The sequence below is a fragment of the Myotis nattereri genome, assembly GCF_964212035.1.
Source record: "Myotis nattereri genome assembly, chromosome: 1".
NCBI lineage: Eukaryota > Metazoa > Chordata > Mammalia > Chiroptera > Vespertilionidae > Myotis > Myotis nattereri.
This window is the reverse complement of record NC_138075.1, coordinates 46,253,285-46,266,034: the sequence shown is the minus strand read 5'-3', so window position 1 is coordinate 46,266,034 and position 12,750 is coordinate 46,253,285. Positions and strand designations below refer to the sequence as shown.

General features: G+C 32.3%; 1 protein-coding gene across 1 annotated transcript in view; it reads right to left on the bottom strand.

Annotated features, from left to right (window-relative positions):
- DENND4A (DENN domain containing 4A) overlaps nucleotides 1-12,750 on the bottom strand; it is a 107,202-nt gene that overhangs the window by 34,129 nt on the left and 60,323 nt on the right. Inside the window, exons 10-14 of the mRNA XM_081094276.1 lie at nucleotides 11,337-11,395; nucleotides 8,909-9,053; nucleotides 8,488-8,663; nucleotides 4,562-4,662; nucleotides 1,663-1,881 (exon numbers count right to left, since the gene is read on the bottom strand). Of these exons, the coding sequence (XP_080950402.1) occupies nucleotides 1,663-1,881; nucleotides 4,562-4,662; nucleotides 8,488-8,663; nucleotides 8,909-9,053; nucleotides 11,337-11,395 (700 nt within the window). The remainder of the gene's footprint in view (nucleotides 1-1,662; nucleotides 1,882-4,561; nucleotides 4,663-8,487; nucleotides 8,664-8,908; nucleotides 9,054-11,336; nucleotides 11,396-12,750) is intronic.

The window sequence follows — 12,750 nt, the reverse complement described above, 5'->3', positions numbered from 1 at the left end:
TCATTTGTAGATTCATAGAATTTTTAAGCTAGAAGGAACTTGATCAACCATGTCATCTGTACCCACCATTTTGCAGAAAAAGAAACTAAGATCCTGAAAGTAGAAGTGATCTGACAAAGATAGCAACAGGAAAGAAACTTGAATCAAGATCTTTCAAATCCTCAACCAAAATTGTCCCTGTTGTCCCCTCACTACCTTGAAGATTACACATAAACTAGTAAATGTGAAAGCATCTTAAAATTGCAATTTACAACCTCCTTTATGTGTTGCATGATATGTGCATGTGGCTCATGCTCTCTCCATATACATAGTTTTTTTAAAGCAGCAGATACATCACCTCTAGTATTCATTTATGCTTGTTTCAATACTTACTGTAACAGAGTAAAAGTTTATTTCCTGATTTCACACTCCACCTCATTCACTCAATTATACAACACGGGTTTTCTTTTGGGCCCATGAACTCAAACTATTTCCAATCTCAGGGACTTTGCATTAACTGTTCTCTCTGCCTAAAACACTCTTCTATTTTCCCTTTGCCTAATTTCTGCTCCTCCTTTTAAACATGACTCATGTGTGAATTCCTCACAAGGGCCTTCTGTGACCTAAAGTTGTGAATTGAAGTGTTCAATCATATTATTTTCAAACTAGAGGCCCGATGCACGAAATTCGTACAAGGGGCTCGGCCCTCACAGCCCTGGCGGCTTGCCTTGGCCCTCGCAGCCCCGGCTTTATCTGAAAGGTCATCTGGAAATTCATTTGGCTGTCCTGGAAGGTCGTTTAGCATATTATGCCTTTATTATTATAGATTATTTTTTTCACTATAAGCTCTATGGAAGAACTGACCATGTTTCTCTTTTCTTTTCCTTTTATGTGTGTGACCCTGTATCTTTTGCATACCACTATATACCCAAAGCCTATCATTTGGAGGCACTCAATATACACTGAGTGGCCAGATTATTATGACCGGCCAGATTATTATGATCACCCCATCAATACAATGAAGTGAATTAGTTATGCAAATAATAATAATAAAACCTTGAGAGTATTTGCTTAGGAAGTTTTCAATGTTCAGTGTTTTTGGAAGTGTCAATGAAGTACTGATGGGGTGGTCATAATAATCTGGCCAGTCATAATAATCTGGCCACTCAGTGTATGTTTATTAAATAAACTTATCTTTTAAATGTTAAATACCACAAAAGAAAGTAAATACATATTATACAAATACAAATGCATTCCAGGGTTTCCCAACATTTTTTTTTTACTTTGTGGCATGAACAGAAAATAATATTTGTAAAGCATACTGAAGCTGCTCAAGCCTAGAGGTGATCATCACAGGCCACTCAGCATGCCCAACATTGTCTGGCTTCCCTGAAAGCTTAAAGCAACATCAACACAACTGTGACACAAGTGCAATAGTATATGTTTAGAAATTTCTGTACTTTTCAAATAGTTCTTCATGCATACTTTGCCAATGGTATTATATTGAATATTCCTGAAAAATAATTGGTCCTATGGAAATGGATTACCAACAGAGTTGCTATTCACATACTCTCAAAATAGTTATATATTTTGATAAATAGGAACTATTAACCCAGAAAGCAAATAAATCACACGAGGTTAAGCTCAATAATATGACAACTGTAAAACTATGCAATCACTCACCTTGTAGGGCAAAAAGAGAGCTTGCATCTGTGGCTGTCTCAGATGGGGCTTGTGTTATTGGTGTTAAGTATGATCTATAACCTTTTAAAATAGAGGCCATGAAACACAAAAATGCCTCTTGGATTTCCAAATCTATCATATGTAACCTCTTTCCAGAATTAAAATCATAGTCATTCATTGCTAAGTCCATTAGTCCATCATCTCTTGGTCTCTGCTGCACTGTGAAGAAATAGTTTCAGTGTTTCTCCAAATAGTCAAAACTAATGTTAATAGTTGTATTATTGTCAATATAAATTTGTTCCATATGTATGTCAAGTCATTATGCTATACACCTTAAACTTACATAGATCTGTATGTCAATTATATCTCAATAAAATTGAAAGAAAAAAAATAAACATTTGTTGTGTTTTCAAAAGGGCTCAAGCTAACTCAACCTTTGTTTATATATAACTTCATAATATGTAAATCCTAGAAAAGCTTGCCACATAATTTTTTTAGGCTGTGCTGAGTACATTTTATCCAAATTAAACATAAAATAGCTGGCCGGTGTGACTTAGTGGTTGAATGTCAACCTATGAACCAGGAGGTGACTGTTTGATTTCCGGTCAGGGCACATGCTCAGGTTGTAGGCTCGATCTCTAGTAGGGGCGTGTAGGAGGCAGCTAATCAATGATTCTCTCTCATCATTGATATTTCTATCTCCCTCTCCCTTCATCTCTGGAATCAATTAAATATAGATATAGATATAGGTATAGATATATATTTAAAAATTGAACACAAAATAATCCCTTTTTATCTGACTACCACCAGAAAAAATGTTCATGTTATAAAATAACTATATGTAGGTTAATAAATGAAGATCATAACAACCATAGCAATGGGACATGGGGTTAAATGCAATAGTCCTTCCTTTCCTCTTTTGTTTCTTTTAAATATAAGTATGTATAGGAGGAACATTCTGGGATTAAAATGTGAAAATCAGCTCTTACTCTTTCTGAACAATTCAATGCTAAAGCCATTAGGTAGTAAAAGAATAACTTTAAAGTAGAGAAGAAGCTTGGTAGACACCACATAATCAAGTGATCAAAGGGAACATATTAATCAATAATGGGACAAATTGGTATAGTGCTCAATCTGATAAGGATACTATGCAAGGAACTCAGTGTCACTTCTGCAATATTTCTGTCAAAGTTGCATGATCTGTATTTATCATGAGGACATTCAGACAAACCCATATCATGGACCATTCTACAACAGTAAGTATAATCTTCAAAAGTGTCAAGAAAATGAAGAAAAAATTGATGAACTGCTTAGAGAAAAGGATACAAAAGAGACCTGAGACTAAATACAACATCTGATATGCAAATGGGTTCTTTTGCTATAAAGAACATTACATATTATGATAACTAGCAAAACTCAAATCAGGTCTGAGGATAAGGATGGCAGTAACTTTGAATGTTAATTTCCTGATTTTCATGGTTATATGGTTGTATTGTAGTGCTATAGAAGAATGTACTTGTTGGTAGGAATACATTCCATTTGGAGGTGATGGGACATCTATTCTCCAAGGGTCAGGAGAAAAGAGTTTGTGATTGCTTAAAACTTTAAAAACTTTTTAAAATATGAGGAATAAATCATCATAGCAAGTTTTTTCAAGTTCTTATTGTCTAAAAATGTAAAAGTATTAGAAAGAATGTAGGCATTGGAACAGAAGGTTTTAATCATTAGCTTCAACTGAATGATTCCTAAGAACGTACTTTTTACCTCTCAACCTTATTATCCTCACCTCATAGTTGCAAAGATAAAAGAATGTATGTGAAAGTACTCTGAAGCTAGAAAATGTTATACAATCCTGAACTGTCAGTATTGTTTAAAAGTCTGTAGTTTTAAGCTTAAAATTCTGTCCTTCAATAGAGCTAAATGAACTATTTCATTGATTTTAAAATATTTAAATATTGCTAAATATTCACTGCTGGACTTCTCAGTTATTCAAAGGAAGTACATTCCTTTTAGAAAGCAATTAACTAGGTAATTTAAATAAAATTCCATACACAATTTACTTGTTCCATAAGATAAAATTTTATTCATTTGATGTTATTTTTTAAATATCCCAATATTTATGAATCACATCCAAAATATCTACTTATTGTGAGGTTTACTTTGTAAACATTGTCTTTCGCCCTAGCTGGTTTGGCTCAGGGGATAGAGCATTGGCCTGCAGACTGAAGGGCACATGCCTAGGTTGTAGGCTTGGTCCCCAGCAGGGGGCATGCAGGAGGCAGCCAATCAATGATTCTCTCTCATCATTGATGTTTCTATATCTCTCTCCCTCTCCCTTCCACTTTCATTCTTCTTAGTAATTCTGGATCACTGTCAAGATATTCTTACATAGCTTTTTACTGAAATATTCCATAGTCTAATCAATTTTCATTTTGATTAATTTCCTAATGCTTGCAGCAAGTTTCTATTTTCAAATCATTTGAAGAAAGCACAGTAGGTGAAAAACATAAGACCTAGCTCTCACCCTATTGGAAATTAGCATTTTCTAATGTAACTGAAACCACTTAATATATTCAAAACTAACTTTCTATTCCATGTATGAAGAAAACATACAAGTGGAAATGCTTATTTTTTCCATGGTGTTTCAGTAACAGTAAAATTAAAGAAAACAACCAGTTTAACCTCTTTTTGAATTTTATTATTCTAAAATGGTTCTATAAAAATGTGGTATCAAAAATAAATCTCCCATTTAGCTTCTAACAAATTTTGCCTATATGCTCATTTGCCTTTAAGAGTGTAAAAATACTTTCCTTTAGATAAACTTTTTATAAGTACAGCAAAGTAACTGGAGTTCTTTTCTCAGATTAAATTACTTCTTTTAATTAAGTTAGACACTTACATTTTGCCAATTGCTGGTACAAATTATTCAGTGTGTTCATCAGATTTTTACATGGCTTCTTTGGAAGTATCTTCCAGGCTACATTTTTCTTGTCACCAGTTCTGAGATTAAATGGCAAAAATAATACATTTGTTAGATGAACCTTTTTTTGAGGAAAAGGGGAAATATATACTTAATTATGTTAAAAAGGAAAGAGAGAAAACACGTTGAACAAAAAAGAAAACACTAACAAAATATTCTAGTGAATAGGAGAAAAATATTACTGGGGTAAATTGGAATGTTGAATATTAAAAAGTAGTTTATATGAGGGTGAAACCTTGCATTAAATATAGCTCAAATATTTGTAATTATATTGGTATTGAGTACATTGCATGTGCATTGGAATCCTGCCAATCACTACCAAATTTAACGTGGTGATCATTACTCTTAAACTCCATTTAAGAGTCTTTAGACACCTAAATACTGGGAAATCCTACTATGTGGATTTTGTTGTTGTTGTTATAGATTAGAAAACTTTCAATGAGCTTATCAAAATACTTTGTCATATTTAAATACTGTTTCTTAGTTTCCCAAAAGAAAAATTATTTTTGTTTCCTTCAGAAAAGAAATAATCTATAATATTAACTTAATCAAATGAACTAGAATATTCCAAAATACTTTTAAACTATAAAAGAGGATATGTGTCTGGAAGTGGTATCTTTAGAAAAAACAAAACAAAAAAAACCCCTGAAAGTGGTATCTTTGTTTCTAAGACAAACTTCTATAATCTCCTTTAGTGCAACTATGACAGTACAGTTGTTGCTCTTTAAACTACATATGGGGTAGGAGTAAAACAACAGCATGGTGATAAAACACCATAAAGGTTTTGGACTTAACTATAACTTTGCTTATTCCATTCTTTATTAAATATTTTTTATTTCAATAGCAATGAATACTCATTTTAGAAAACTTGAAAAATGTACAGAAAAAGGAGAAGAAAAGTACATCACTATGTTTTAACCACCAAAGACAACGATATAGCACAGGTGTGCAGTGAAACTTGCTGAACTTTTTTTTTTTTTTCAATGTTCCCTAAACTTCCCACAGAACAAAAGGACAAATATCACTTTGAAAACTAAACGAAGAAAAAAGAGTGGATAGGAAAGCTTAAGCAGACGAAGAACAACGAACTGACTTGGAATCTATCCTATCTTTCTGCAGATGGGAATAAAAATATAGATAGGGCAAGGTCAAATTGCAGGTGTCCTGCTGTGAAGATTTCATTTCATTTATAATGTGACCAAGAGCATAAAATCCTACATTACAGTGAGAACACAACGTAGTAACACTATTTACATTATTTTCTTGATAAAACTTTGCAACACAGTATTCTCACTGTGTCTTATCATTCACTGTATGCATGCTGCCTAGACTAGATTATGAGCAACTTAAGAAAAGGGAGTGTACTTGGTTTACCTTTTTATTCCCAATGCCTAGCAAAAAAGGTATTCAAGATGTAGCATAAATGAATGAAAAATATGTTATTTCATTACATCTAATTATTTACATCAAAAAATAATTTTCTTCTCTAACTCTTGATATCTTCACTATAAAACTTGGCTGAGTAGGACAGGTTAATTTAGTATCTGAAATTGGATCTATGATAGCCTTCTGCATTTGCATTCATAGTAACCTCATTTACAAGGTAACTATTACATAAATAGTTAGCCAATAATTAGTGATAAGATGTATTCGTTTGGAGTCAGACAGTGATGGTTTCAAAAATGCAGCTCTGGCAGTATAAGTTATGTGCCTTTTGATAAATTACTTAAAAATCTAAGCTTTGGTTTTCTTCTGTCACAGGGTTAATAAAAACTACCTCACAAAATAAAGAGAATAATATGAGACAACTAAGGCTATGCATACAGCTTTATGACTAGCACATATAAGATTCTGATTTCCCTTTCTTCAGAAATTTCTTGACATTAATAATATACTCTGTATTATATGTACCTAAGAGTCAGAGAGGGAAAAGGAAACCAAAAATTCCATACTCAGAATTTGTTTTTCTTTCAAATTTCAGGTTGAGGCTTCAGAAATTCTGGATGAAGGAAGGTAAAAAACTGTTAGCTTACTAGTTTAGTCCCCCCTTAGGTTTGTAAGGATGATAATATCAAGAAGGAAGAATACTAATGAATGCAAAAGACTCATGTTTTGTTGATTCTTTAATTCATTAGTGATCAAAACAGAAAGATAAAATAATAATTAAAAATTCTCTTATCCCTGGCTGGTGTGGCTCAGTTGGTTGGAGCATCTTCCCATGCACCAAAAGGTTGCTGGTTCAATTCCCGATCAGGGTCCATATATAGGTCAGAGCACGTTCAGGAGACAACCAACTCATGTTTCTCTCTCACATCGACATTTCTCTCTCTCTCTCTTTTTCTCCCTCCCTTCCGCTCTCTCTAAAATCAATCCTCAGGTGAGGATTAAAAAAATTCTTCTAACAAATTGAGGGAAAGTATAAAAAGAGGGAAATGTAATTTATCACCGAAATAAACCTAGTATATACTCATTTACCGTCCTTAATTTCAATTTTTAAAAACACTGTCATGTAACATTAACAAATGGCAAAGAAAAGAGATACTACTTTAATATTTAAAGAGTTAAAAATTCCAGGTAAAGAATTAAATATTCCTAGTAAATAATCTTTGACTCTATTGATCCCATACATAAAATGGCTTTTACACACCAAGTACACACCAATCCTATATTTTCTTGGTTAGGCTTTCTCTGAATAAAAGCTTTTTGACAGCAGACATGTTTTATACTAGAAAATTTTTTTTTGCTAAACTTTTCTGATGATTTAGGTATTTGAAGTTTTGACATAAGACAAAATTAGAATTAAGGTAAGATTTCAAGATTAAATTAAAAAGCTTTAATATAACACATGCATATTTTAAAATGAAGAAAAACCTTTTTCACATATACATGAGTTATAAAAGGCATACTAGCTTTTGGCTTTACTGATACTAGTTATTTTAAGCATGTCCTGTGGATTCAATGTGGTCACTGCATCAATTTCCTTTTTCCTAAATAGCCTAAGTATGATTAAACTGAAAATAAGGGATCTAAGAGAAACACTTAATTATTAAAAAGCTACAAATATACAGCTCCAGTAGTACAACTTAAATATTATTCCAATAAAAGAGAGAATCTTATAAAATCCTTACACTCCTAGGATATAAGGGTAAAATAAAGTATAATTTAAAAGTGATTTAATGACAGAGGGGTGGGGGCTAGGAGGACTAGATAAAGGAAGGTAAAGGGACCAGCTGAAGAATATATACACATAGCCTATGGACACAGACAGTAGTGTGATGAGGACCAAAGGAAGGGGCGGGGCGGGCTGGGTGAAGGTGGACAAAAAGGGGGGAAATAGGGGACATCTGCAATAGCGTCAACAATAAAAAATTTTTTAAGTTATTTAAAAATTTAAAAACATTACATTAATTTTGATATGAATTATCAGTATTCTAAATAATATTATACTATGCTAGGAATAGGATTGAAATACTAGTCAAGGAATAGTATTTCAATTCAATTTGTTTCACCCATACCCATTTGACTAAAGGGAAATACATTTTTTTCTATTTCTAACTTCAATTTCCCTTCTGCTAAATTGCTAGGTAAGCATAAGATTATAATGTTTCTTAAATATTTAAAAAACTAAGGATGAAAGGTACATTTTCTTTCCAATAAGACCTTCTCCAATGCCCTAAATCTATCCCATTGAATATAGTAAGAGCTGATTCAAAGATGGTAATAATCCTAAACACAAAAACAATATATCTGAAGGGAAATTCTAATAAGCATTCATAAAATAAACAATTACACACATAGACTATGAAGTAAAATTAGTGGGTGTAGAATCAGTAAAATGTACTTACTGAGAAATGGTGTTGGTATCTAGATCAACACAACTAACATCTGGTGGTGGGTCATAGAGATCAAAGTATCTTGAATCAATTCCTACTATGAATGGACATGGTGCACTCAGGACATCGGCTAAAGCCAGTGGGCAGAGAGGAACATATGGGCATGGCCAGTGGAAAGGGAATATCATCTTGGATAAACAGAAGATTGAAGAATATTTAGCTGTTTGACATTGAAGCATAATTTGTCAGCAAGCACAAAAGATTATATTTTAAATATTTAGACTTAGAGTCTAATGCTTGAAAATGAATTAATTATAACTAGTGTCAATGGTCAGAAAATTTAAATTATTTTCACAACAGAAAAATTCATTACATTTTGAGTTAAAATAGCTTTAAATCACATATTTTCAAAATAAGAAACTGTGATACTCACAGACACTAATGCTTCTGTCACACTAGTAAGCACTGAAGGCCGTAAGGAATGGATGAGAATCTTATGTTCGGTTACTGCAAACACCAGTAGTGTCACAGCATTTTCAGGGCCTAAATTCTGAAGTAGTGTTGAAAACTTACCACCACTGTCAATCCAAACAAAAATATATAATTAATAAAATAAAGATCCAATAGCCTCATTACACAAAATAATGAAAAAAATTCATGATTAGGGTAGAATTTTGTATTATATATTCAACTTTAAATGTGATTGCTGATCTCATGTAGGGAAAACTGCATCAGAAACACACTATGAAAACAATGACATCTTATGAAGTTTCAAAATCATTGAATTCTTCTGCATTGTATTCATTATGGAAAATGAAAAATTATCTGTTTTATTTTATATATGAAGATCTACCATGTAGATAATGTCCAAATAAAGAATTTAATTTATAACAAGTATGCTTTGATTGAAAGCAAATCCTTCAATGAAAGTTTTGGCTATCTCCCACTATAATAGTAAAAAAAAAACAAAAAAAAACTACATGACTTACAGGCCCACCTCCCATATTATTACAAATAATCTTTCATATTGTAATAATAATAGTAATATGAAATCAAGAGCTATCAAGTAATGATATAAATACAAAGCAAATTCATAACCAAAACTTAGACATCTAAGAGGCTGAGCATAGACCTATGAACCAGGACATTATGGTTTGATTCCCAGTCAGGGCAAATGCCTGGGTTGCTGGCTAGATCCCATGTGCGGGTTGTGCAGGGGGCAGCCGATCAATGATTCTCATCATTGCTGCTTCTATCCCTCTCTCCCTCTCCCTTCCTCTCTGAAATCAATAAAAATATATTTTTTTAAAAACCACTTATACATCTGTATAGTAACAAAATGCTGACAAATTACTCTGTAAGCCAACCAGTGTTTTGTCTATATAATCTATAATAACAAAAGCGTAATATCTATAATAATAAAAGTGTAATATTCTAATTAGACTGGACATCCTCCAGACGAAGCTGGGGCTGCAAAGGAAGCCCAGGCCCCAGGTGCCTGCTGCTAGCCAGAGGGACGCTGGTGATGGCAGCCGGGGAAGGAAGACCTACTTATGCATGAATTTCGTGCATCGGGCCTCTAGTGCTAAATAAATGGCTTCACTAGATTTTTTTTAAATAAAGCAAAATTAGTAACAAAAGTCTCTTGGAGAAATGAAAACATATGTCCACAAAAATCTTGTGCATGTTCACAGCAGCATTATTCACAGTAGCCAAAAAGTCTATCGACTGATGAATGGATAAATAAAATGTAGTATATTCATATACTGAAATATTTGTTGGAACTAAAAAGAAATGAAGTACTGATACACACTACATCATGGATGAACCTTGGAAACATTATGCTAAGTGAAAGAAACTAAACACAAAAGGTTAAATATTATATGATTCCATTTATATGAAATGTTCAGAATAGGCAAGTCTGTAGAGACAGAAACAGATTAACTGTTGCCAAGGGTTGGGAAGGTGTGTGTGTTTGCGTGTGTAGGGATGGGAGAAATAGGGAAGGTAAACTGCTAAAGCATACAGGGCTTCTTTTTAGAGTGATTAAAATGTTCTAAAATTGATTATAGTGACAGTTGCAGAACTCTGTGAATATAACCAGTAGATTGTACAGTTTAATTGAGTGAATTGTATAATATATGAAATATATACCAAAAAAGCTGTTAGAAAAAAAAAAAAGTCCTTGGGTAATCTAGAATCATTTTAATACAGTCTTAGTATTTCTAGTTTATTTTTGGCTTAAACAACAGTTAAGAAAACACTGATCACTCTGGACCAAGACCGAGTGATGAAATAATCTGCAATTTTTACAAAATTAATGCCAAAGATGGCACCTAGTCTCCCTTAGATGTGTGCTACAAAATAATTATATTGTAGCTATTTCTCTGCAAGAAAAATTATACAGCTAATTAAATTTCAAGAAATGATATCACAGAAAAAATATATTTCATAATTTCTCTTTTTAAGGCGATGAAATACATTGTTCTACCCCATGGTTTAATATTTATACGTATCTTTTTATTTTGAGATTAAATGGAAAGTTAATTACATTGGATATTCTTCAGAGAATACTTAAAGCTAAAAATAATTGTTTTCATAATCTACATACATATGTACCTATTTATGTAATAGTGTTTAACAAACGGATACACAAAATACCAAACACTACCTCGAAAGTCTTTCTTTTCTTAAGAATGTTAAACTAAATATTAAGTAAATGGAACTTAGATAAAAAACAGTTAAATGAAAATATTTACATCAACATTTGAAATTTTACTTAGGAAAGAGAGAAAATATTTGAATGTTATTTGAGCTACCACTAGGTTTAGAGAAATAAACAGAAATGAAGTCTTACTTGCCTTAGTGGAAGAGGTGAAGAAACAGGCTGACTGAGGATCAGACTATCGTGTGGTGATAACTGGAAGAAGATTTAAAATAAAGTATTTGAAATATAAAGATAAACTTTAAACACAACTTTCTGGTAAAAACATATAGATTAATGATGATGAAGTTTCAATATATTCATTCATCAGTATAATCACTTACTAAGATCCTGAAAATATGTCCTGATTACTGACCTCTTCTGACTACTAATTCTTCCATTCTAAACCCTGTATCTTTTCTTCTGTTCTTCAATGTTTCCCTAATGCCATTTTAACAAATCTGTATTGAAAGACTAAATTATTAATTTAATACCATAAAAACAGAGTTAGGAAATCTATGGCCTCCAGGGCAAATCCAAAGGCTACCTGTTTTTATGAACAGTTCATCGGAACTCATCATTTACATATTACCTCTAGCCGATTTTGTGTAATAACAACAGGGCTGAGATCAAATGGCTTGTAAACACTAAGATATTTACTTTTTGGTCCTCAACAGAAACATTTTGCCAACTTCTGCTATAAAACAAATGTTTTATGCATATTCAAACTGACTGTTACATATATTCTGGCACTAAATACCAAGAAGATAGAATTAATATGTAAATATGCAGACTGATAATAAAACTTATCAAATGATATTTTTCTAGATATTTTATCTATATCAATATAATAATGCAGTTATTTTTATCCACATTTTCAAATTTATGCAAATTTTTACAAATTTGTAAATATCTATTTGTCAAATGATTTCTAATTTTGAATGACACCCCAATAATGGCTGCAATAGATTTAGTACAGCACACATAGTGATGTTACATGAAAATGTCTTAATGTAAATCACTTTATAAATGATGATTAAATAAGCAGAAATTTTCATATCAAGACGAAAAATATGAACAAGAAAAGAAAGTCGCAGGCTGGAAGAGGTTAATGGAGCGGGGGGAGGATCTATGGAATACTTTCAACAGTAAAGATTAAAAGAAAAAAAAAGAAGAAAGTCAACTGGGAAAAAGAGATGGGGAAATAATTTATGTTCATTTTAAACTTCTCCCATCACAAAGATATGAGCATTCCTTCATGCAATATATGAAAATACACAACTTCCCCTTCGATATACTGTAATATACTTATCTTAGGGACTAATGCCAAAACCACTGAGAAACTTTCAAACACTGAGAACAAATTTAAGAAAATAAGTTCCTTTTTTGTGTTCAAAATGTCTATGGCTTCCTACTTCTTTAACTCTGCAACCCTTTATTAAAGAAAGAAGGGCCCAAACTCCAAAATAAATTAGCATCTTGTTCTCTTTCAATCTCATTTTTCCCCATTTAAAATTTTTATTCCTATGTTACATTTTGACAGAGCCAATAGTTCATTCAACAGGGCACTT